At 54.1% G+C, this 25,570-nt stretch overlaps 2 protein-coding genes across 13 annotated transcripts in view; one reads left to right on the top strand and one right to left on the bottom strand.

Annotated features, from left to right (window-relative positions):
• Positions 1-489: 489 nt before the first annotated feature.
• On the bottom strand, positions 490-2,985 carry B3GALT9 (beta-1,3-galactosyltransferase 9; the record flags this gene model as incomplete). Its single annotated transcript, XM_061352326.1, has 2 exons — positions 490-1,709; positions 2,847-2,985. Coding segments are annotated over 2 exons (1,332 nt in total), but the record flags the coding sequence as incomplete, so codon positions are not given.
• Positions 2,986-10,097: 7,112 nt separating this feature from the next.
• KCNT1 (potassium sodium-activated channel subfamily T member 1) overlaps positions 10,098-25,570 on the top strand; it is a 75,863-nt gene continuing 60,390 nt past the window's right edge. For 9 of the 12 annotated variants that reach the window (XR_009725291.1, XM_061352452.1, XM_061352448.1 and 6 more), the window contains exons 1-2: positions 10,098-10,349; positions 22,982-23,161. Coding sequence is in view for 11 of the 12 variants with exons in the window: in XM_061352452.1 (XP_061208436.1) it covers positions 10,204-10,349; positions 22,982-23,161 (326 nt within the window). In the remaining variant the exon portion in view is untranslated. Of the gene's footprint in view, positions 10,350-12,397; positions 12,585-22,530; positions 22,808-22,858; positions 22,881-22,981; positions 23,162-25,570 lie in introns of those variants that run through there. The other 3 variants (XM_061352453.1, XM_061352447.1, XM_061352454.1) reach the window with 3 other exon arrangements.

The following is a 25,570-nucleotide window of genomic DNA, read 5'->3' as shown; positions in this document are numbered from 1 at the left end:
CCATCACTGACAAAAATACATGATTCTCTAGCAGGTAAGTTAGATTTCTTGCCTACAATCTCCCTGGGCTGCTCACCTGAGCAATTCCCATGATGGTTTGATGTCTGTTCCCCCTCGAAGCTGTTCTCTAGTTCCACTGGTGCTGTAAAGTGGGCTGCTCAGAAGTAGCTCCCTTTTGTGGGCAGAAAGATTCCCCTTTGGTGCAAAAGATTTTGGGATAGATGATGCCTCAGGTGCAGAAGGAGCCTTGACATAAGGCAGAGGACTTCAAAAGCCTGCAAACACTGGACACAAAGTTTCTTGGAATACTGTGTTTTACTTGCATTCATGCACTTGTAGGTACTTGAGTAGTTAAGGGTACATCCAGTTTGCTGCTCTAACACACTCTAGCATTGGGAATTCATCTGCTGTGGAAGGAAAGAGACCTAACCTTGAGAGGACATTGTTATTCCTGATGTTAAAGGATAAAAACAGCTGGTAAAAGGAAATTCAGTCTTTCTACACAGACATTAAATCTTAATTGACAAAATGAAGCACCTCATTTTTTATTCCATCCAAGTTAAACTGTTTGAACTTATCAAAATAGGTCAAAACCTTGCAGGACACCAGACTGTAGTAAGTTTCCAGTAAAGAGCACTCGTTCCCGTCACTTGTTTCCTTCCAGTCTTTAAATAACTCGTCCTCTTCCATGTTGGAAGAGGTGAAAATGAATTTATAGCAGCATCGATTGTAGCTGATGTGCTTCTCCCCAGAAAACCGGGAGCTGTGAATCGGAGTGATGCCAGCTTTTTTAGCACAGATCCCAACGAAGACATCGGGGGGCACTGACGCTGCCACCTCCTTGGAGGCCACAAACACCTTGCGAGCAGCATCCTGTGACATGATGAAGGCGCTCCCTTCACAGTAATCTGGGTAAAGCTCCTCTGGGTATTGATGGATGGGAACAAAGCCAGGGCTCTGAGGGTCTCTGTCGGGCACTCCGTGATGAATGACCCTTCCAATGTAGATGTCCTCGAGTTGTGTTAAGCTAAGCAAGTATTCAGCCAGACTGGGAACACCAACGAACGTGTCTTCATCTGCTTTAAGGATATACTGTGCATGGGAGCAGAAAGTCACTGTCCACTCCACACTCATCAACATCTTCTGTGTCTGTGTGCCAGGAGAATCGATGAAACTGCCTTCAATAATGTCGCTGTGCTCTTGAGACTCCTCATTGATCTCCAGCTGGGTGCTTACTGAAGCTGGCTTTCCTAAAGCAAACAGAGTGAGGACAGTGTGACCTCTGGTGTCTGTCACGTTGCCCCATGTCTGCCTGATCACGTTGCGTCTTGTCCTGTTTTCTGGGCTGCTGAAGACAAGAATGAGCAGAAACACCTCTTGATCGGAGCACGTCGCTGTGCTGCTGACGGTGTAAGAGAGATTGGCCTTCAGAGGCTCCGTATCGAGCTGCCTGGCCCGCTCCCTGATTTCCAGAGTCTTTGCATCAGTGTATGAAAGAGGCAGTGACCGCAGGAAGTATTCCTCCAGTAAATCTGCTCCAAAAAGCAGCACGTGGAAAAGCAAGACATTAAAGAGAATGAAGCACCACTGGTGAGTCCGCAGCCTGCAGGGGGTCAGCTGGGGAGGAGAAGACACAGACTGGATTCTCTTGCTGCTACAATGCAGAAGCTTCCCTTTATTTAGAACATAGCCATGCAAAACAATCACAACTTTTAGACCATGGTCTCTGTATCATTAGTGCAAGGCTCTCCCTGGAAACCAAAGCAGCCCTGCTTCTTGTGGTGCAGCAAGATCCCAAGCTGAGAAGGACATTGCTCTAGTGTAGGAGGCTTTGTGTGCATCCATGTGTAGAAATACTGAGGAATATCTCACTATTAATGTTTTCTGACTGTTTTTAACCTGGTACTGACAGCCTGAGATGCTAACGAAGACCTGTAATGTTCAAATATGTCCTCAAAGGTGAGCCTTTGGTACCTGGCCTGAGCTCTTGGCACAGTTTGAATCACAGAAGCCTCATGCTAGCCCCCTGAGTAAGGATCCAAATCACTTACCTGCATGGTGGTGGGAGTTCTCCCTGCAGCAGGGTCTGTGTCAGCACCAGAGGCAGCTTCTCCCTGGCAGAGGCTTTCGGGGCAGTGTCTGTATCTAGGTCCGCAGGATCCAGTTACTGCCCAGTGCCCAGAGACTGTGGCTTCCCCCTTAGCTGCCTGTGGGAGGAAAGCTGATCCAAGGGGATGATCGTGTTGCAGCTGCATAAAACACAAAGCAAACAAAACCTGAGCCTTTCCCTCTTAATTTCTGGCACTTGGGGTTGGGTGTCTCAGAAGCACGGAAGGGCAGCAGCCGCTCAGGCTCACTGGTGAAAGGGGTCCTCTGGTACCCCCATGAATCTGTGTTAGGTCTGCCAGGTCATTGCTGTTATAGCTGTGCCATTGTGGTCCATGGTGGTTGGCCCCTTCACTGAGTGAGCACTCTGTGTCTCCCAGGGGGGAGGTTTGGGGTGTGAGCTTGTGGGCTTGTCTTGCGTGGGTGCCCAATGGATGTGCAGAACACCTGAAGCCCATGGGCACTGCTGGGCCAGGCTGTCTGTGATGGAAACAGAGGTGTGCTTTCAATGAGCCCCTGGGAGCAAGGCAGGAAGAAGGGGCTGTACAGTGGGAGCTGATAGTGCTCAGCCATTAGGCTTACGGGGCTGGGGATGTTCTGGTGTGTAACAAGCTGCACTGGGTGTTCCTTTGCTTTCTCTCTGTACAGTGGTTTTAAATGACCCTGTGTATTTATGCTTTTGTGGTGGCTGCGTGTCCTGGTGCAGAGCTGCAGTGATCTAACCCTGGCCAGGCTCCTGCCTTCGGCGGTGGCCTTGGCTGCTCCAGAGCATCCCTGTGTTGGTGTTGGCACAGCCACGGCTGGGCTGGAGCTGACTGGGCTGGGGAGCCACAGGGGGCTGGAAGTGCTGGAGGGGGAAGTGCCAAAGACACCACGAACAGGATGGAGGTGTCAGCAGGGGTGAGGGCTGGGTTTGGCAGCAGCTCTGTGAGTGGGGGGGGGGGAAACGGGGCTTGTGGGTCCCCCACAGCCCCCTGGATAGGGCAGATGATGGGAATGATGGTGTTTGATGGGCAGATTGTGGCAGGAGGTGTCAGCCTGCATCAGCACAAGGACGGGACCTCCACCTCCATGCAGGAGCACAGAGATCATGGTGTATTTATCAGGTTTGAAAAGGTTTCTCGTAGCAGTTCTGTTACTGCACCCTTAGGTGAAGGGGTGTGAGGGGAATGCAGCATCACTGCAGTTTGCTTTAGCTGTGTGCCTTGCAAGGGTGCGATGCTCTGAGCACTGCAGTCCTCCCTGAAGCATCCTTAGGGCAGATGGAGCAGAGCTTTGATTTCTGGTGTGAGCAAGGGGGTGAATTCCCCAGCCCTGAGCCCCTCAGCTCTTCCAGTGCCTGTCCCTGGGTCTGGGGGACATGCTGGGAAATCTCACTGCTTACAGCAGGAGCCCAGTCCCCACAGTGAGGTTATAGCTTGCAAAGCCAGCCTAAACACGGGCAGTGGGCAAGTGCCAACGTGGGGCTCTGCTTTAGACTCTCCCAAACTGGGGCCAAAGGCCTTTCCCAGAGCTCGTGTGTCAGCTGGGCTGCAGCTCCAGCTGGACCACCCCACAGGCACTGGGAGTTGTGCTTTGAAGCTGGGTGAGCTGTCAGCACAGGAAGGGTCCATCAAATGTGTTCTCTGAAAGGAAGAGCTAATAGGGCAGTATTTGTCACGTACAACAACACAGCTCCACAGCCCTAGACACCCAGTCTGGGCAAAAATCCCCCTTTGAAGATGCTCCATCTCCAGCTAAACTGTTAAATAAGCAAATAAATACAAGCATTTGAAACGCCCTACATTAAAACCTGTGTGTTTAGAGCACCAATAGGATAATGAAAGCCACATGTGCATCGTCCCTGTCGCAGTTGTGCCCAGCATGGTGCTTGCAGTACTGGTGAAGTCATTTCTTTAGCATGGCTTTGTGGTGGCAGCAGGAACTTCAGACATTGCTGATAGCGTGTGCATGGGATGAGCAATATCCCACTGCAGGCAGGGCACCATCAGCTCATGGATGAGGAGCCTGGCTGAGTCCCATTGGGAGAAAGCTGAGGATCAGAAATGGAAACAGTGCTGGAAGGTCAGACAGCTCATGTGGGAATGCCACAAATCCCTTGGCTGCAGGGAGTTGCCTGGGGATGATCCCCCCATTGCCTCTAAAACCCCAGCTTCAGTTCAATGTAATGGACAGCAGCTTCTGTCTGACCTTATCACACCTTTTAGATGGGTAAAGTCAAACCCTTCAGGGAGAACCTCATTCCCAGTGAGAATGAAGGGTTTCCAGAAGAGGAATGCATTTGGGACCCTGGAGTGGCTGAAGCCAGGTCAGTCTGGGGAAAGGAATGATGTTCCTACAGCTCACTTAAGCCCCAAAGCATCTTGTGGGTGTAAATTAGGGAAACAACCAAGAGAGCAGCTTTTCCTGAACCCCAGGGCTACTGTTTGCTTTGTGTGAGCTATTTTCCTGTTTTCCTTAAATTTATGTCCAAGCAAACCTCATTATGGAAGCAGGGATGTACCCATGAAGCTGCAGACAACTTGACCTACTGTATGAGCAGTGAGTGTTTAGACTGGAGGATGCTTGGGGTGATGTTTTGGAGAGGACAGGTTCTTAAGGTCTCCTGGCTTCCCTGCCCATGCTGGGAAGAGGGAAGCAAAGCCCGGCTTGTCTTGGTTCTGCTCTGCTCCATTTCCTGGAGATGTGAAGGCTTTGGGTGCCGCAGTGTTCCCGGGTGATGGTGAGGGCGGGCAGATGGATTTACTGGGAAAACTGGTGAAAATTGGCTTTTCAAACAAATTTACTCCATTATGAAAGCCAGAGCTCTGCCTGCCCCACGTGTCCATGTGGTTGCTCTGTCCCTCTCTGCAGGGTGGATACCCCTCTCCATCCCCTGCTCACAGGCTCTTCCCTAAAGCCCCATTGATTCCCACAGGCAGGCTTTCAGCTCTTCCCTCCTGCTCCAGGGCCATGCCAGATCCTGCCTGTGTAGCTTGCCCATTGACAGGCACCACGGACTCTTCCCATCAGACATTCCCAGTGCCCTTGTGTGGTCACTTCCCTTATTTTAATGGTTGGAGATATCCGCTGTCACAAAGCATCCCTTTGGATGGAAAGCCACTGGGATGCTCCTGGGACCACAGAGCATTCACGGGTATCCACAGTGTTTGAGACCCTCCTCAAAGGGTCCCCTATTTGCACCCTGCCTTTTGCAGTGCTTCACCTGCACCTGCAGACTGATGGTGCGAGGGCTGGGAAGGATTTGCCTGGTTTTCAATATGAGCAGGGGCTGTGGTAAATAAATGGAGACAATTGTCTTGGTCTTAGTCACCTCGAGCAATGTTTCTGCTGAGGAAGATGATTCAGCTCTTGCAGGCAATTCGTCACCTTACGTTCCCCATCAGGCTTGGGAGGTGATGGAAGATAAAGCTTTATAGGAGTTACACAGTGTGTGCTTCATTTATCTTTCGATATTAAACATCCCTTTGGGTGTTCAACAGAAGGAGAAACCTTAAAAACAAGCCACCAAGGCGGCATGCTGACACACCGAGCAGATTAGCTGCTCCTGGTGCACAAATGAGGGTGTCTTTTCTTCCTATTTAATGGCTGCATTGACTGGGTTAAACCCATGTTTTTATAGCCAAGTGCCTAGAATTCATTTGTGCTTTGCATGCATCAGTCTCGGAGCTGCAGAGATCTATCTTTTTGTGCGGTATGTTTGATTGTTACTCCTTGAGTTTAATGACAGCTTTGACAACTAACTACCACTGTATTCCCTGACAAAGACAGCTTAAACCCTCCGTGCATTCTGGAAGCGCTGCGTTCAGCCTCAGAAGTACCAACCTAAATGTAAGTGGAGACCTCATAGCAGCCTTCCAGTATCTGAAGGGGGGCTATAAGGATGCTGGGGAGGGACTCTTCATTAGGGACTGTAGTGGTAGCACAAGGGGTAATGGGTTAAAACTGAAACAGGGGAAGTTTAGATTGGATATAAGGAGGAAATTCTTTACTGTGAGGGTGGTGAGGCACTGGAATGGGTTGCCCAGGGAGGTTGTGAATGCTCCATCCCTGGCAGTGCTCAGCATCAGGTTGAACAGAGCCTTGGGTGCCGTGGTTTAGTGTGAGGTGTCCCTGCCCATGGCAGCAGGGTTGGAACTGGATGAGCTTAAGGCCCTTTCCAACCCTAACTATTCTATGGTTCTGTAAGCTGAACAGGGAATACATGAGCTTGTGCTGGGAATCCAGGCCTTGTGCTGAGCCGGCTGCTGAGCAGTGATCTCCCTGCCAAGATGCCAACCTGACAGAACCCCCCCAGTTTGCAGTGAACCAGAAGCTTCCCCTTTGTTACTCATTTTCAGAGCGTGCTGTGCAGGTTCCTTTGCCTTGCCCTTTTGTTCCCTGCCGTTAGAGACAGGCTCTGTTTGTGCTTGGCAAATCCAGATTGCACATGAGACTCGTTTGACACAGACAACCCCCAGAGCATCTGAGCCCTGAATCAGGCCCTGCTGTGACTCATTCAGTCCGTGCTCTGGCAATGTCTGCAATCAGGAGCAGGTTCTGTGCCTGAGCAGAAAGCTGGGGTGTTCCTTTAGCGGTTGAGGGGGGTGTATGGGAGGGCACCCTAAAAGGCAAAGTTTGCCCAAGGCTGAGGAGGGAAACAGGTCCTGGGGTCCATGCAGTGCCCCAGCCCATGCTCTTTGGGACACGCGGTGCTGGATGGATCCAGCTGCGCTCCCATTGCATGGCGCTGGGTGTGCCAAAGGGGTGGGGAGGGAGCCGCAGCCCCCGCCATTCCCCATTGCCCTCCTGTGGGGAGTTACCGGGGAGCTGGAGCAGGATGGGGATGCGCTCCAGCAGGGATCCTGATGGCTCCGGTGCACGGTGCTGGAGCGGGGTCAGGCGCTCCCCCAGGGGTGCCTTTCTCTGCCCCTTGCCTCTGACCCATCCCCGCTGCCTCCCCCGGGTCTATTTATTGTGCTCCCAGGCAGAACCTGCAGTGCTCGGTGTCTGCTGCCCCGTGCCAGGCCCCTCCTGGCACCCGGGGCCCTGGTGGTGGTGGTGGTGGCCGTGCCTTCTGCTGTGCTCAGCCCCTGGGGGGGGGCTCTGGCTGGGGGCTGCCTTTCCCAGGAGCCCCTCATTGCTTCCCCAGCCTGGCTCTGCTATGGACACACAGCGCACTGCACACAGCCATGCCAACAGCACCCGGCATCCCTGGTGTGCCCCATGGGACGTGTGTGCTGGGTGCTGAAGGGGCTCCTCAGCAGAGCCGTGGGGCTGAGGATGTCAGGAGGAGGTTGAGGTTCGGAGCTGCAGTGAAACCCTGGTTAATTTTACGTTTCCTTGATAGGACTGTTGGGAAATGAAGACTTTCAGCACCGATGGCACACTGGGGAGTGCTGCAGCTGGAGGTGGGGAGGGCTCAGCCAGACCTGGGCCCCTGGATGCTGAATGGTGCCTTTGCTGAGAGCGCTGCCCTGCCCTCCCCTGCCTCGAGTTTAGGGCAAAATCAGGCTGTGCAGGGGCAGAACAAGCTGACACTGCTCCGTGACACTCAATACCGAACTGTAGTAACTCCCATCCCCTGCTTGTTCTCCGGTTCATGACGCACGCTGCGCCCTGCAGCACCTTCTGGAGTTTGATACCTGGGCAAGAGAACAGCAGCCGATGGGGAGGAAAGGAAGGAAAATGTTCTGCGGTCCGTTTGTCCGGGAAGCGATGCGCTCGCTGCACCGGGGCAGCGGGAGCAGGGGCCTCGCGTTCTGCAGAGCTCCGGAGCTGCTCCGTGCTGGAGCCGGGAGCGGTCCCCAGGACATGGGCTCTCCTTCCTCAGGTGGGATCCCGCTGGGGCAGCCGGTCCCTGTGCCCAAGCGGCCTCAGCACCCCTCGTCTCCCCCCTCCCGGCACTCAGCCTGCAGCGCTGGGATGTGGATGCTCTCTTCTTCTGGCTCTTTCTCTTTCGTTTCCCGTTTCCCAGCATCACCACCCCCCCTCCCGTAGCCATTCTAAATCATTCCTCCCCCACGCCTGTGTTATCTCCTCGCATGTCAATACGCTGCTGTGCCACCCACCCCTCTCCTCACTGAGCTGCACGGTAGCGTTTCACACCCGATAATGTGAGGCAATTAGTGAATGAAGAATAACGTGCCTACTTACAAGCATGATGGGTCGGGAAGCATCACACGGGTGGATTGCACGGGGAGGACTAATTGCTTTTCTCTCAAATGACTCCTGGTGTAGGAGAGTCCATATGGAGAGAGAGGAGGAGGAAGAGATGCTGCGGGAGAAACAAAGTCTCAGGTTCTAGTGAGAAGCGTAAAGCCCAGTGCAGCTGAGTGGGAGCTTCCCGCTGGAGCTGGAGCCTGCGGCAGCCAACGGGTACCATGTGTGGATGCATCACACGAGGGCTGGGGCTCACAGGAGAGCAAGGAGGGGGTAGCACGGGGAGAGAGGGGGGCAGGAGCTGCTGGAGAGAAGCAGGGAGCCAGGCTGAGAGAGCTGGGCTGGAGGAGAGAAGGCTCCTGAAGGGGAGACCTTAGAGCAGCTCCAGTGCCTAAAGGGGCTGCAGGAAACCTGGAGAGGGGCTTGGGACAAGGGCCTGTAGGGACAGGGCAAGGGGAACGGCTTGAACCTGCCCGAGGGGAGACTGAGCTGAGCTCTTAGGCAGAAGCTCTTCCCTGTGAGGGTGCTGAGGCGCTGGCACAGGGTGCCCAGAGAAGCTGTGGCTGCCCCATCCCTGGCAGTGCTCAAGGCCAGGTTGGACACAGGGGCTTGGAGCAAGCTGCTCCAGTGGAAGGGGTCCCTGCCTGTGGCAGGGGTTGGAACTGGAGGAGCTTTGAGGTCCTTTCCAACCCAAACCATTTATGACTCTATGAAAACACCTCTCAGGCAGCAGGGAGCTGGGGTCTCACTGAAGTGGCTTTGGTGCTCTGGGTGGCTGAGGTGGCTGGGGAGCGCTGCACAAGGCACAGGGTTGGCTGTGTCTGTGTGAGAGCATTTCCTTCATATGAAGTGGTTCTCACTGGGCATTTCTGCTCTCTCCAGGCCTGGAGCCCCAGGATTCTGCACCATGAGCTCCCCAGTGCCTGTGCAGCAGCGTGGGCTCTGGAAGAGGAATAAAGAAAGAAGCAAAAGAGGTGAGGAGCGGGCCAGAGCTGAGGTGAGTGGAGGCTGCTGTGTTTGCATTGGGCTCCTCATGTGGTGGGACACAGCTTTGGAGCGCTTTGGACTTGGCCACACCGTTATGGATGGCACCTCCTAGCACCCACGGGCCTGAACCTGGAGACATCACCTTGGGCTCCATCCCCTTAACCCTTTCCCAGAGGCAGCCGGCTCATTTCCAGCCTGTCCCTGCTTGTCCCGGGGTGGGGTTGTGTTATTGCAGCAGTGTCCCCCCGGGAAGATCAATGCTCCCCGGCCCCGGCCGCGCAGCACGGCACAGGAATTCCCCAGCAGGCCGGGGCTTGGCGGGTCTGTTTGCTTTGGGAACAGCCCCGGGGCACAGAGGAGCTCAGCGCAAATATTTGTACGGCGGGTAGGAAAGGAAACGGTAACAGTAATGGGAGAGAATACAGAGAAGGAAATAGAAGCAAACAGGTTCCCCCCCCCGGGGCGGGCAGGGGCCGGCGGTGCGGGATGCGCCCCTGGGACCCGGGGCTGCTTCATTGGCTGTTGCCCGGGGGACGCGGGGCCGGTGCCGGGGGGCGGTGGCGGGAGGTGCCGGCACGGTCGCCAGGGGGCGCCGTGGCGCAGCGGCGGGGCGAGGGGTGCGGGAGCGGAGGGTGCGTGGCGGCCGCTCGGCGCCATGGGCAGCCCCGGTGGGCAGCGGGGGGCGGAGGAGGGCAGCGGGGCCGCGTAGGGACGGCATCGCCCCGGCACCTGTTGCTGCCGCGCTCCCGCCTCGCCCCCGGCATGCGGAGCTCCCGGCGGGGCCGCGGGCTGCGGCGGGGCGCGCCGTGATGGGCGGCCGGGAGCGGGAGCGGGACCCGGACGGCGGCGGTGGCGGTGGCGGTGGTGGTGGCGGCTCTGCCCGCAGGCGGCAGCCCCCGGCCGGCGCCCTCGGCAGCGCGGGGCGCTCTGCTCCGCCTCGGCTCCCCGGGCACCGGCGCCGCTTCGCTGATGCCGTTCTCGGGCGAAGAGCGGAGCCTGCAGGGGATCTACAAACCGGCGGGGCCGGCGGAGGGCAGGGCGGCCGGCGGGGCTGCCGTCTGTACCGAGTGCTACACCAACCGCTCCTTCCTCTACGACGATGGCAGCGCTCACAGGTACCCGCCGGCGGGGCGCGGACCGGGGGGGTCGCGGTGGGGTGCGAAGGGGGGGGTCGGGGGCTCCGTGTGCTCTTTCCCCCGCCGTCCCCTCCCGGAGGGGCCGGGACCCGCCGGCAAGACCCTGCCCCGGGCCCCCCCGCTGTAACCGCGCTCAAGGCCAGCAGAAAGTTTCCGCACCGCTCGCAGGGGTCCCCGCGAACGCCCCTGCGGGCACCGAGGCCCTGGGAACGGAGCGGTTGGTGCCTGGGCACAGGGGATGCGCGGGGATCCCGAGCTGTTCCCAGCCGCATCCTCCGTGGGGAAGGGGCAGAGGCAGCCCCGCTGTGCTGCCTGCACGGACTGGGGCCCGCGGGTCGGGCAGGGTTTTGGAGGAGCCCCGGAGCCACCCCAAAGCCAGAGGACTCAGACGCACAGAGGTGAAAAAGCCGCCTTGCCACGGGCACGCAGCAGCTTTGGGCTCGTTTTGTGCCACACTTAGAGTGTCCTGGACAAGGGAGTGAAGAGCTGCCCAGAGGGGAGCACAAGGACCTGGTGCCACTGTCCTCTCATGCTTATATGGCTCATGAGTGCTTGTTGCTGAAGTACCCCAGCTTTTCCTGATAGCTCCTGTGTATTATCATTGATCTGGTTATATTTACTAGTGTGGCTCTTCTGTCTGTCACACTCATCAAACATCAGCTTAAACAAGGCAATGAAGTGCATGTATCAGTTTCGTCTTGGCAGATAAGGACCTTGCTTGGGTTTGTGCCCTGGGCTGGTCAGCTGGAGTTCTTCACATTGACATCTCGCTGTGATTTAGGGACACCATCTTTTGTTCCTTAAGACCAGATGGAAGAAGAAGGAGCAGTGTACTCAGTGCACTCCATAACTTCCAGTACATTGCCACTGAGTGGGCAATTGATAAAATCCTTGAATATTGGTCCTTGGGATTAAATCCCTCATTGTTTCCCTGTGACATGGAACAGTGCCTCAGGAGCCAGGCCCACCTCCTGAGAACACCCCTTGGTCACCTTGGTCATGCCAAGGCGCTTCAGCAAACCCCGTTTTGCAGCTGTAGCGATGTCCTTGAGCATCACTGATGGTGCCTGGGGGTCAGAGACAGGATGGAGACAGCAGCTGTGGAGGGCTGGGACACCAGCGTTACGGGACAAGGATGAGTCCCGGAGCTCAGGCAGCAGTTACTGCTCCTTATACTGCAGAACTGCTCAGGGTCATTTAACCTCATCTCATGCACAATGCAATCCTTGTCCAAAGGTCTTCCCGCCTGTCCCTTTCCATGTGGAGAGAAGAGCTTTGTTTTCTAGTCATTATTATACAGCTCAATGTGTTCCTAACCCCCTCTGGCTCCAGAGGGGTTGAAATGCCGCTGTTTCCTGTGGCTTGCCTCGCCTTCCCCTGTGTTCAGCCCCTTTGCTGCCCTTCCAGAGATGTTCCACAAGCTGGCTGGAGCCCCCAGGACTCTGCAGCTTTGCCCATAGCTGCTGTCACCTGCGGCGTGTGCGAAGGGTATGGGAGCCAGGGTGTATCTGAGCAGCAAAGATGTGTAGCACATCCCATGTACGTTTTGCTGCGTGCTCGAGGGGACTTCAGCTGGGTTGGCCCCATTAGGGAAAGTGGAAGCCTCAATTATCCTCGTGCTTAACAAACCCAGAGATGGCTCAAAAGCTGTTGAAGAGCAATTACACTCTACCAGTCGCCTGAGTGTGGAGGGGGGGTGCGGATGTCTGCGTGCTTGCTTCTGGCCTTGTAAGGGGACAATGGTCCCGAAAGCCCCTCCCAGTCGGAAAGGAAGGGGTTAACAGTAAAAGCAATTGACAGTCTGTTTGGAGAGCAAATACACGTTTCTGGCACCCAGAGGGTACAAATAACCTCAGTTTTACTTTCCTACCTCGTGGGAAACGGGTCGCTGTTTGTACAAGGAGCTGGTCCGTCACTTAGGGAATACAGGATTTCCTCTGGCCAGCAGCTCCTCTTGCCCTGCCTTGCCCATGTAAGGGCACTCTGGGAAGAAGCAGTGATGGATGAGTGGCCATATGGAAGAGCTCATGCAAAAATACCCTGCACAAGGAAGGGGCCTGCGGGAGAAGCGGGGACGTGCGAGAGGAGACCTGGATTTTCCATCCGCTCCCTCCCATTGCTATGGCTCATTTAAGAAGAAGAAGATGAAAGAAGGTGGCATGCACGAGGATACCTGGAGAAGCTGCTTGGGAAGAGCTCATCTTTGTATTAGACGTATGTGGCTTTCCTCATGTCTGTTTTTAATGCCTATTATGGGAGATCTGTCCCCTGGCTGCTAGGCTGCACCTCTCTGCTTGGCTTCAGCGCTGCTGTTTGTACCTGGAGCAAGCAGTAGATGTCCTGTGCTGAGCAGGGTGGGTTTGGGTGCCCTGCCGTGGATTTGGGAGTGGGATGTGGAGGGGAGGTGAGTCCCAGCTGGAGCATCTGCTTGAGAAGCCGAGGATGGGGACTTAGAGCAGCAACCAGAGGGAGCTGTGAGTGCTGCAGGCAGGGAAGCTCTGCCTGTGGTTACCCCATCCAGGTAGGTTTGTAGGGGATGTCTCAGCCTGGGAGCCAGGACAGGTTGTGCTTTCTGCTGTAGCAATCACAGCCAGATGTGAAGCAGCAAGGTGAAAAATGAAAGGTAAGAAAAAAGCATTGGTTAACCTGGGTGCTTGCTCAGCGTGAGCACATCAGCGCCAGGATGTGACCTCCCATCGCTTCTCCTGCCGCTCAGTGGTGTATCAGATGGACTGTCTCAGGTCAGCACAGGGCTGGTCCCTGCAACCCGTTGTTGTCTCTTAGGTTTTGCATTCTCTGGAAATGAATGGGAAGATGCTTCTCTGGAGAGCCTGCACTGAACTCAGCTGTGTAGCTGATTGACAACCAGTTCATCCAGGCAACACTGCAGACACTTATGAGCATCAGAAAGTCAGCCTTGTGGGTTGCAGCTATTGCTCTGGCTGCCCATGGGGATCCTGGCCTGGCTGTTCCAGGAGAAGCCGCAATAGGGAACCATAAAACTTCAGGGACAAGCACCCTGTATCTTCAGAGCATAGCAGGGATAAGGAATTGTGCTTCAGTTTTCTTCTGGTTGATGAGGAGAGGGAAGCATGCGGCTGTGATCCAGGGCTCGATGGGGCTGTCATCAGGTTGTGCTGCTAGAACTGCCCTAGGAAAGCACCCCCAAGCACAGCTGGGGCAGCAGGGACAGGTTTTGCGACCCCCCCACTCCTGTTCTCATTAATGAAGGACCATGACAGGCCCAATGTCATAGAATCTTAGAATCATAGAATCGTTAGGGTTGGAAAGGACCTTAGGATCATCAAGTTCCAACCCCCCTGCCATGGGCAGGGACACCTGGCTCTAAACGATATCACCCAAGGCTTTGTCCAACCTGGCCTTGAACACTGCCAGGGATGGAGCATTCACAGCCTCCCTGGGCAACCCATTCCAGTGCCTCACCACCCCCACAGGAAAGAATTTCCTCCTTATATCCAATCTAAACTTCCCCTGTTTAAGTTTTAACCTGTTACCCCTTGTCCTATCACTACAGTGATGTCCTCCTTGCAAACTGCCCCTGGGCTCTGGCTGTGTGAGCCTTGGCTGCACAAGAGCAGAGTGGGTCAGCGCCTGTGCTCGGGGCTCTTTCTGCCCTGCACAAATATTTACAGCATCTATTTGAGTCCTGCCTGGGAGCCCTGGTCCTGACCCCAGTGCCTGGTTCCCAAGTGCTGCATGCGATTTGTGTTGGAGCCCGTCAGCGTTTCTCTTGCACCGGTGCCAAGCTGGGCCGGAGCGTGGAACATCTCATTCATTCTTCTTGGGATCCAGCACAGGCTCCTCTGGTGGCCCTGGTGACAGGGACAGAGCGTGCAGAGCAGCCCATCGGACCAGGATCCTGGCGCTGTGCTTCCAAGGTGTGGATGGATGCTTCCCCTTGGGTTTGCCCGCTCCCTCTTGAATGTGTTGGTACTTTCTGCCTCCGCAAGAGGATGTGAGTGCTCTGATGCAGCTGCTCCATGAGCAAACGTGCTGCTTTTCCTTTGAGCCTGCTGCCCTGTGATCTCCCTGGGCTCCCACAGCTCTTGTGATGCACTTGCTCCCTGGTTCTCTGCTCTGATTTCGCCTGCTTTTCATCATGTCTCTTTCCAGGCTAAAGACTCCTCCTGATCTATTTGGTCTCTCCTTGTACCAAACACTTCATAACCCCATAGTTATCCCCATTACCCTTCTCTGTGCCTCATCATCTCTGAAGAGGGGAACCAGAGCGTGTGTGGCTCTGCAGTGGGTTTATCTCTGTTCTCACAGCCTCTTCTAATGCTTTGGGCTTTGGCCACCACTGACAGTCAGCTGCTGGCTCTGTAGTATTGTCTGCTGTGACTCCGGCTCTTTGCTGAGTGCTGCTCAGCAGAGCCTGTGCAGGAAGGTGATTTCCTCCCTTTTGGATTAGTTGGCATTTATTGATGCTAATTTTCACCTGACATTTTGTCAGCGGGTCACTCGGTGCTGCAGGCTCCTCCTGCCACTGTTTACAGGCAGGTCCAGGGCTGACCTTCCTGGCTCATTTGCAGTCATCACCATCACTTCTGAGTCCACGCAGGAGCAGAGAGCCCGGTGGGAGCCCACAGAAGATGTTTGTTCCCCTTCTGTTTGCCTCCTGTCTTTTAATCCAGGAGGCATCCTGCTCTTTGTCCTGCACAGCCTGGTCTGGCACTGGGGCTCAGCAGCCTCTTGGGGTTATTTCCTTGAGCCTTTGTGTTCCTGAGCAGTGGGAAGACTCTTCCCCCTCCTGCACCTCCCTGTTGAGTTCTGCTTGCAGCAGAGGGGAGTGCTCTGCAGGGGCCTGGAGCGCATGGGAGTTTCTTCTCCAAGCTGCATCCCAGCATCCCAGCACCCAGGACCGCGCCGAGGGAGGGCTTGGCCAGCAGATCCTCAGTCAGAGTTAGCAGCCTTTTTGACATGAGCCTGAGGAACACCAGGCACTGACACGGGTGGTGGAGGCTTGTAACAGCGTGGGGTGAGGGACTGGGGCACGGCCAGGATCGTGTGCTGTGGGTACCAGGCATGCTCCTGTCTGTGCGTGGTTCTGGAGAGTAACGAGCTCTGCCTTGAGAGCATCTCCTTGCTCATCCCGATGGGAGCTGGGCGCAGGTAGCCTTGTCCTGCTTACAGCTGCCAAGGTGAGGGCTTGGGCTGGTTCCCAAGGGTTCAAGGGTGACTTTGGTCCCAGGTAACTCCATGTGGGAGGAGGAGCCCCAGCAAAAACCACCCCAGATTGGGCAACAAGAGGACAAAGGACTTTTAAGCCCTGCTTACCTGGAGATGAGCTTTTCTGTCCCCTGGGCTGGGGGAAGGAGGGCTGCTGCTGCCTGCAGGAGGGTGCACTGGCAGGACCGAGGCTGTGATGGAGCATTAGGATTCACAGGGACTAAGAAGAGTCCTGGTGGTAGAACTAGAACTGGCCAAGACCCGCTTGGCTTTCTGGCCTCCGTCATGATGCCAATTGCTGAAACTGGGACCCAAGGGACAGCTGAGGGGTAAGTCTGAGCACTGCGTGTGGCTGCAGGGATAAGCGGTACCTAATGGCTGTGAATAGAGGAATAGCTAAGGTGTGGAGACCTGCTCTGGTGTCAGAAGGAGTTATATTCCCCTTCTTAAGCAGGTGGTAGCAGAGGGTTGGCTATTGGCTCCGTGAACTGAACCTGAGGCTCTGACAAGTGAATTGCTCTCTTTTTGCTCTGTTTAGGTTTAAGCTTTTTCGCTGTTGGCTGGCATGCATCACAAGCCCGGTGTTATCCCTGTGTGCAGCAGCACCCTGCCATTAAAAGCTGTGTGATTCCCAGGGTATTCCAGTGCCCAAAGCCTCCAAAGCCCCAGCGGGACTGGTGAGACCTCCCAGTGAGGGATCGGCTCTCACTGCCAACAGAGACAGTCCCAGTTGCTTGATTTCTTGAGCACTGGGGGTGATTCTGCTTTTAAATGGACTGCGGGTGCTCCCCAGCTGCTCACAAACCAGCACCGTGATAAGGAAGGGAAGGGTCATGTCCTTGCTGGGGAAGGGCTGCGTGCTCTGGGAAACCTGCTCCTCAGCATATAGCTCCTTCAAGGAAGATATAGTTTAATGTTGTCATCCAGAAATAGCCTGGAGATAGCTGGGTCAGGAATTTCCCAGCAGGGTTGGTGACCTTGGCTCTGCAGGCTCCAGTTTGGATTTACCCCTCTTCCCGAGGTTGTTCATGGCTGGGATGCTGGGAAGAGCACTGGGTGCTCCTGAGCCTGTCCCTGGTGGGAAGGGTCAGGCTGGATGGGGGCTGCAGGCAGAGCTTGGCCAGGGTGTTGTGCCCAGCCTGTCCTCCGGTGCAGGTCACTGGTGTAAGTGGTTTGCTTCCAGTGGGGAGCTGAATCTTCACCTTTGGAGGAAGGGAATGGAGTGAGGTCCCTGGGAGACCCTTGAGCAAGGACATGGGGATGGGGAGCAGAGCTGTGGCCTGAGGAGAGATGGGGTTGGTATGTTGTGCTGCAAGGGATCATGTGAGCTGATTTGCACTCTGACTGCACATGTACTCAACAGACTAAACCCATTGCAGATGGATGGTTGTGCTCTGGTCTGGCTCTGATGGGGAGTAGGGAGCCTGGCTGGTGCTGTCCTGCCCCTCGCTGTGGGAATGTGGCTCTGCTGTGAGCCAGGTTAGGATGTGTCTGGTCCAGTGGGTCCTGCCCTGCTCCAGGCACCAACCAAGGGCCCACTCTGCTCCTGTGCCCCTTGAATTCCTCTTTCTGGTCTTGTTGCTGCCTCTCCCCAGCAGATGCTCTGCTCATATCCCTGGTGCTTGGCACCGCAGGGTCCTGTGTGTGCAGACACGGTGCTCCTGAAACCAAACCCTGAGGATTCAGCATCACCGGGGAGCTGCAGCCAAGGCTGGCTCCTGTGCTGCTCACCACAAACACTTCCTTCAGCTTCTTCTGGTCCCACTGGGGCTGGAGGAGCCGAGCGGCCTGCTCCTGTGCTCCATGAGCTGCTGTGGGATGAAAGCAGAGTGAAAAGGCTTCTCGGCAGGGCTCTGCCTTGCCCGAGCTTTACCCTGTTGTACAAAGTGAATGTGTGCATCAAGCCAGAAGGAAATGGGGAGATGTGGGGTTGAATTGCTAATGTGGGGTTGTCTAATAAGAAAAACCAGCTCTGGACCTGGAAGGAGCAATTTCTACTTTTATCTTCTAGCAAATAGCATTGCCAGCGGGGGGAGGCTCGTGGAGCTCTGCACTGACTCACGCTTCCTGTTCGTTTTCAATGTGAAATACACAAAATGCTAATGTTGCCATGAGGCCTGTGGTGCTAAATTGCCTGCACTTGTTGAAAGCGAAGCGATGGATGGGTTTGTCACGGGGCTCTGCAGCCCCGTGCGAGTTTTGAGCAACGGCAGCCCGTGATGTGGACACTCTTCATGTGGGTTTGGATGCAGGAGTTTAATGTGGGGGACTGAGCGCTTCGTATACTGCCTATATATGTGTGTGTGTGTGTGTGTGTTCTGTGGCAGTGGTACCCACAGAACTTGGGCTGAAGCTGCTCAGAGGATCTGGAAATCACGGCTTGGATGTTGTGGTGGGCCTGGTCGCATCCCTTGGAGCACTTTAAGCTCTTTGAATCACAAAGTAATAAACCCACAGCCATCATACAGGTAATAAGAAGCTGCTAAAGCAATAAGTGGAATGAAGGTGATTGCTTGTGGACACAGAGGTGTCTATGAAGTAGATACAATGATTTTATTAATGGAAATAGACTCCCTCCATCTCTCCCCTATTCTGGTTGCAGTGATTTCTCACTTGGTTGTGGGACTGAAGCTCAGGAAAGAGAAGGTTTTAATGCTGTATTTTTGGGATAAAGAACCCTACCACTTGGCCTGTGTGTGTGCTCCTCCCCAAGCAGCCACACCATGGTGTATGAGACCCTCTTGTGGCTCTGGACACATCATCTGGGTGCCAGGGCTGTGATCTCTATGAGTGGCATCAGAGTCACCGTATGACCTCTAGGGATGGAAAGGGGATGGTGGGATAAGAATCTGGGGCTCTACCTCTGCCAAGCTGAGCTGTAGATTAGCTGCTTTTCTTCCCTCCATGGTCTTTGCCCTCTCCTCTGGCTGGGCTGTGTTGTGCTGCTGTGCCAAGAGCGATGCCAATGCCTGCAGCAGTTGTGTGTTGCAGGCACAGGAGAGGTTTCTGCCTTCCAGCCCAGCTCGGGAGACCGAGCATGCGTCTCCCCATGCGCTGGGGCTATTAAGGGAACCCACAGGGATGTCACTCAAGAGAAAAAGCAAAACGAGAGGGGGGAACGACTGTAACCCGGTAACCAGGAGAGCTGCGGGAGGAGAAACAAACAGGAGATGGTGGTGTATATTTAAATAAATGTAGAACAAGAAAAGGCAGAATTTCCTCTATGGCTTTGCTCACCTGAGAGGCTCTGAGAGCCTGGCAGAGCTGACCTTCACTGATGGACCAGGGATGCAGGGCCACACTCTGCTGGGTACCAAAGCTTGAGGAATAGTGGCTGTGCTTGCGATGGGGATGCTGAGATTGGACGCAAGGTACTTGCTTTCCTCCCTGCACATCTGGACTCCCTGGACATCCTCCTGGGGAAAGGATGGAGTTGCGACAGAGCTGCCAGCAGGACCTCGTACTTTTGGCTCCTTTTATAGCATGGAACAATGGGAGAGGAGGGATTTAGGCTGTAAATCCCTAAAATCTGGGGCAAGAGTTTGACCTAAATGTAGGTTCAATTGGTTTTTCTATTTGCTGACCCCAGCCTCTAGAAGAACAAGAGGAAGAGCATTTTGGGAGGGCCTTTTTGGTGCCAACAGAGCAGAGAGTGTCACTGAGAGCTTTGGAGCTCCTGATGGTGCCTGGCAGGTTTGGGCAGTTACATCACAAGGGTTCCATAATGTAGGATTATGGATCTGTCATGCCCCCAGGCGGTTTGGGACTGGTTTGTGGTGGGAAGCAGGAGGATGCTCTGTGGTTTCTGTGGTGCGTAGCATGCAAGGAAGCAGAAGAGGAGCTTGGCTTCTGTCCTTCCTCTTCTTTGATAGGTATTAGTCAATAAACACCATAAACCCCCTGGCACACACTGCAACGAGCCTCCAGCAGTGGAGTGTCCTCTGAGCAACGCTGCCCCTTGAGCACTGATGAGCCGTGGCCATGCGCAGCCCCAGCCGGCACAGGCACACGTGGGGGCTGCCGCTGGTCTCCTGCCTGCCTTTCCAGTGCCAGGGGATGGGGCCATCAGCAGCGTAGCTTCCCATGTGCCCCCGGTGGGAATGCAGCAAGGGAAGAACGCACTTGCGACCAGCCCACGCATGAGAAAGCGCATTGAAGGAACCCAACATTGGTGCAACTCTGAGGCTCCTGCCAGGGGCTAAGCTGCTCTGGGGACTGCCTTAGCTGCAGTTTAACGGTAGGAGACATCGAAGGGGAGATCTGGTTTGGGTCACGCTCGCCTTGATCCCAGTGGTCCCAAGAGGCTGAGCAGTAGGGTGTCCCCCTCCTGGCATGCCGATCGCTGCTGGGGAGCTGGCCAAGCTGGGGGAGAGACGGTGTCGTAGTGAGAAAGTGGAATAGTGTTGAGGTTTCCATATGCTGATTACAACGTGCAGCTCTAATGGTACATGGCTCTGGAGGAAGGAAGGAAAGAGGAGATAAAAATAAAGCTGCAGTCCCGTATTTAGCTATAAATCACTTTGGGGTATTTTTTTTTTCCAGTAGTATTTGAAGACTCTGCAATAACCAAACTTGTTCATGAATGTTTTATTTTATACCACTACTGTTTTGAAGAAGTAGCCGGTTGCTGTGGCAGTTCTATAGCTCAGAATCCCTGTGTTTGGGCGGAGAGGAGGGTTGCAAGCTCTCTGTGTCAGGAGATCGCTGGGCAAGGCAGGAGCACTTCTTTTCTGAGACACTGATTTGAAACACATCTTAAAGCCCCTGTGTAACTGATAAGAGGTGCATGCAGTATTTGTCTTACTGAACCTTCATTCTGAATGGTTTCTTATGTGAGGGTAAGAGAGAATGTATTCAAGATGTGGCTGCTCCTGTGGATAGAAGAAGAAACTAGGATGCAAATACACAGCAGAAATTGTGTTTCTAGAGGTAGTGATAGAATTGGCTTGTACTATAATTTCTTAATGCTGATAAAGGCCAGTGGTGAATCTGACACATGATCTGAGGCCAAGAGAAGTGGATTAATCAGGTTTGAAAAGAACCATACCCAAAGCCCAAAGACAAGTGTTTGACAAGAGGATGGGTAGATAGGAGCCTCTTCAGCTTTTGGTGAGTGCAGGGTGATGATGGCCCTGCCTGGACCTCAGCCATGGGAGCAGTGGGGCGTGCAAGCCAGGGTGATAGCTGTGTGTAAAGGTGCCCTTTCCACATGGCAGTCAGTGTGGCCATGGCTGTGCAGCCATAGCTTTCCTCTGGGAAAGGAAACAAAACGCTCCTTTAAACAGGCACTTAATAATCAATGGAGATTGCTGTGTGTGACAGTCTCCTTGAAATGCAATTATAATCACCCACATTCGGAGTGAGGCACCTGGCTCCCCACTTTAAAGTGTGCATTATAATAGGAGAGTGGATGATTTCTGCAGTTTACCTTTTCTCTCTCTGAAAGTCCGGTTTTGGGATGCTCTCCTGGCCTCACAGCACTGAGATGTCTCAGCTGGGCTAGAACTTTGCTGGAGGTGGCCTGGAGAAAGTATGTTTTGGGTGTAATTTATCATAGTTAAACTCTAAGTTAATTGTGGGATTAGATTAGTGTTAGATCCTCCTTTGCAACGTGAGCTAGAGATGCTCAGCTAACTTCTGTGCTTCTATCATGTAATCCAGAGGGAGTCCTTGAGTTGACAGGAGTTTGGCTTGATTTCCCTAAAGACCAAGTTTGGGATCAATGGATGTCACAGAATAACTTTGCTGATACCCAAGGCCCCGCACAGATGCGTTACTCAGTGCAGAGCTGCAGTGGCTGCAGTGTGCGTATGGCAGCTGAAAGGGATTGAAAAGCTCTGGGGGTGTAGAATTAAGTGGCAAACAACATCAGTGAAAATCATCTCAAGTGCCGAGAGTGAGCTGCCTTGTCTTCTGGGGCTGTGTTCTGCAGCATGCTGGTTGCTCTTCCAGAAACTTGGGAACACCAGCTGATCCGGTCTTTGGAACCTGGTCAGCTGGGAACTTACTTAGAGGTTTGAGTTGTTGAAAGGAGAAGGCAGTCTGTGGAGCTTCAGATCCCATCTCTGCAGCCAGCAGCAAACCCCCCTAGATGTCTGCTTATTGCCAATTTAGCATTCAGCTGTTTGAAGTTCTTTTGCCTGTATATAGCTTATGCAGCATGTACTGGAGGCAAAGCTGTGGGAAGGTGGTATGAGTGGGTTGGAGCGGCTTTGGGTGAGACCCTTGGAAGTGCAGCTGACAGGAGTTGGAGCCTTTCATCTATTTGCCTGCCTCACACTCCAAAGTTATATCTAAGGGACTAGCAATCAGCTCACTGCAGAGATGCCATGTCTCCTCTTCCAAGTTCTCCCTGTCCTTCCCACTTCTGAAATTGGAGTTCCTGGCATGGCATGGATAAATGTCGCTGGTGAAGGATCAGGACCTGTGATCTTGCCTTGTGTGTGTGCACTCTGGCTTTCCAGCAGTGAATGGCTGCTTTGCCTTGGGAAGTTTCAGCTTAATCCTGATCTGCTATATTTAGTAGCTGTAGCTAACATGGGGAGCAGTGTCGTACCCATGTTCTGGTTGGTAAATGTGGTTTGAAAAGGAGACCAAAGACAAGCTGTTAACCCTCTGAAGTGATAGTTTGTGAGCTGATTGAGTTTCATCTCTTTCCTGTGTGGCAGGGCAGGTTCCATGTAGCTGGCCATATGCAGTTTTCCATGCCTGAACAATTGCCTCACGTCTCTCCCAGGCACTGCGATCCCCCCATCCCTTGATCAGACACAGCGGCACACCAAGGGACGGGTGACATACCCTCCTGGCCACGACACTTGGCATCTGGACATGACTGACTCATCAGTGTTAGCGCTTTCTCATTTAATACTGGGGCTGTGTGGATGATTTAAGCACCGGCAGTCCGGAGGGGAGCTTGTGCTGCTTCTCCCAGCGCAGTTGTGGAGCCATCACCTTGGCTGCCTCCCATCCATACTTTTCGTTGCGGGAGGAGGCTGGGGGTGGATCTGGGCTTGGCTGCCAGCTGTACATCTCTCTTGCGAGCAGTTTTATTTCCTCCTGCCGACTGGGCTTTTCCGTTGGCTCCTCTTGCTCGCTCTCTGCCGTTTGCCTGCTCAGGAGCGAATGTCCTGCGCTCGGCGCTGCCCTGCGCGGCGGCGGCCCCTCGCCTGAGGCCGGCAGAACCCCTCTTCACCCATGCCCCCGGGGGAAGCGATCTGCAGAGGGGGCACCGCCGCCTGCCCCGCAATGTAACTGCAGCCGGCGGGCGGGCAGCCCCTCCCGGCGCGGGGCGCGGGCTGCGCGGGGCCGGCCCCGGAGGAGGTGCCGGAGCGGGCGGAGGGCGCGGGCAGGGCAGGGCAGGGCAGGGTAGGGTACCCCCCCCCCCCCCCCTCCCATTGCCGCTACCCCCTTCTCTCCCGCAGGCTCTCGTCGCCCGGCGGCTGCGGCGGCGGGGACGGCGGCGGGAGCCGCAAGAGCGGGGTCATTCTGGACATCGCCGCCCTGAAGATGACGGAGCTGGAGTCCGAGGTGTTGCCTCTGCCGCCCCGGTACCGCTTCCGCGATCTGCTGCTGGGGGACCAGTCCTTCCAGAGCGACGACAGGTTCGGGGTGTACCGGGGGGGCAGCGGGGCGGGGGGCACGCACCCACCGGGCGGGAGGAGGGAAGGGGACAGACGCGCACCCACCTGGGGATGGGGATGGGGATGCACTCCCGGGAGCCGGCGCGTTCGCGGAGCTCTCCGCGGTGCTGTGGCTCGCCAGGAGCGGAGCTCTCCGCGGTGCTGCCGGCCGGGTCCCGTCGTGGCGGCCGCGGTGGATGCGGGCACCGGGATGCGGGAGTGTCCGGAGTCTGCGGGCACTGGGGGGTGTTGGCAGGGACAAGTGGCACGGGGTGGATGGGCTGGGGATGGATGTCACAGGGTTGATGCCTTGGACAGTAGGCACCAGGAATATGTGGGTGTTCCGGGGCTGGTGGACATGCTGAAGCTGCTGGGCATTGGGAGCTCCGGGTCTAATGGGCCAGCAGACGTTGAGATATGTGCATATTCTGAGCAGTTTGTTGTGTCTGTGAGTCCTGTCAGGGGTTGACAAGGAGGGAAAGGGATCATTGTCTAGGAGATGCCTGGGATATAATTGGAGAGGTGAGAAGCTGGTGGAACTCCCTCTTAAGCCATATGCAGAGTTTGGGCTGAGCGCATACATTTATTTAGGAGGCTAGGCTCATCCAGGCTGTTCTCAGAGGCTGCCTTTGCAGCAGAGGATGCTGATGGGAGCGGAGTAACTCTAAAGAGCTTCTGTGAATACGGCACAACTCTCCCTTCCTTGGGAATGCCTAAAGAAATGGTCTTTATGGGTTGCTATTCCTGGCGGACTGGCAGGGATTTATTACCAGGTTGAGTGAGCTAAAGCAAAAGGAGAAATGCCATGAGTGGCAAATGAATTCCATGAGCAGAGCAGTTGAATGAAGAGGAACAAGAGCAGCCCTCCCTTTAACTCTGTTCACATCATAAAAATCAAGGAGCCACAGTGCTGATGGGGAATCAGTAAGATTGTCATCTCTTCGTACCAATTAATTGCATGATGTAAGCAGAGAGATGTAACTCGTGTTGAGAAAACCTTTCCGTTGCTGGTGAGTTAGTCTTTGCTTGCCTGCTGTGTATTTGGTGCACCCGCATCAAGGCTTTTGTGCACCTGGGATAAAAGGCAATTGAATTTTTTCATGTGTGCACTTGTCATGCAAAACCAAACAAAAAAAGATGTGGACTTTGGTATTGTGGGATTTACACATGTTCTAAAGAAGTGTTCCTAACTTACAGAGCTGTGTAAGAGTTGGTCTGTCCAGAAAATGAGTCTGTGACCCTCAGGATTTTCAATCCCAAATTTCCTTACCAGGCACTTAAGCATTAATATAGTTTTATGGCATAATGTGAGAGGCTAATAGGAAACTTCTGCTGCAGAAAATGCCTGGGTTTCTGAATGGTTATGGTATGGCTTAATTGGATAAGTTTGAAGTTTAGAGTTTTAATAGTTTTCATATTTAAGTATCTTAATGGATCTGAAATACAGAAGATGGCAATTGCAGATTGTGGTTTTCCTGCGTTTCATTGGTCTACCCCTTAACCTTCATTTTCGTCGTTTCTGATTCAGAACCTCTCCCTGGTTTTAGTGTGGAGATACTCCAGATTATTCCATTAAATTCATTAGCCTTGTTTCCCAAGATATCTGTGTTCCACTGGCTCTGTGTGCTGCTATCTTTAGTTGCTTGACTTTCCCCTTCACCTAGAAAATACTTAAAACTTCACAGTGTATTTGGGAATGCAAATCTATGAGCATACATCTGCTACTCGCACAAAGTCCTCTTGACTTCCCTGGGAATCGGGGTAAGCCACCACAGCAGGCTTTTGGAGATGTTGCTGTTAGGCCTCAGTGTCAGTCCAAGTCATTAACGATACTGGGACCTTATAGGTAAAGCAAGCTCGCTGGTGTAATTTAGATGAGTAGGTTACTCTGTTCCCAACCAACTGAATAAGGAGCTGATTCAGGCTAGCAGAAGGAAAGCAGGAAGCCTTTTGCCTTTGCTGTGCTTATAAATACTAAGCAGCTGAGAGATGTGCTTTGAACTTACAGCACTGACAGGAATGCATGGAGGAAAATTCCCCCATGTAAACAGTACGGGGAACTGTGGATGGTAAAATAGAGCTCATTGGACTTACAGATGTAACACCAGAGGAAAACACCCAGAGCACTAAATATCTCATTTATTTGTAAAAGCAATGCTAAATACATTAGCGTCTCAAATATCTGCTTCTGAAAAACTCCCCTGGAATGATAGTGGGCTGATGAAAGCGAGGAGGTTTCTGGGGTCAGCAGGAGACTAAAAGGATGGGAGGCTGTGGGGGAATCCAAGTTTTGCTGCTTCTGGGGATTTAGAACCACTTCTGTTAGAGATGTATTCATCCATCCTCATCACAGAGGATGCTGAGGAGACACCAAGAGACACTGAAGTAAGA

The sequence above is a fragment of the Neopsephotus bourkii genome, unplaced genomic scaffold (assembly GCF_033783945.1).
Source record: "Neopsephotus bourkii isolate Nb327-2 ecotype Australia unplaced genomic scaffold, CSIRO-AGI_Nbou_v1 NB_659, whole genome shotgun sequence".
In the NCBI taxonomy this organism is placed as follows: Eukaryota; Metazoa; Chordata; class Aves; order Psittaciformes; family Psittacidae; genus Neopsephotus; species Neopsephotus bourkii.
The sequence above is the reverse complement of the archived record's forward strand: the minus strand, read 5'-3'. Positions and strand labels throughout refer to the sequence as shown.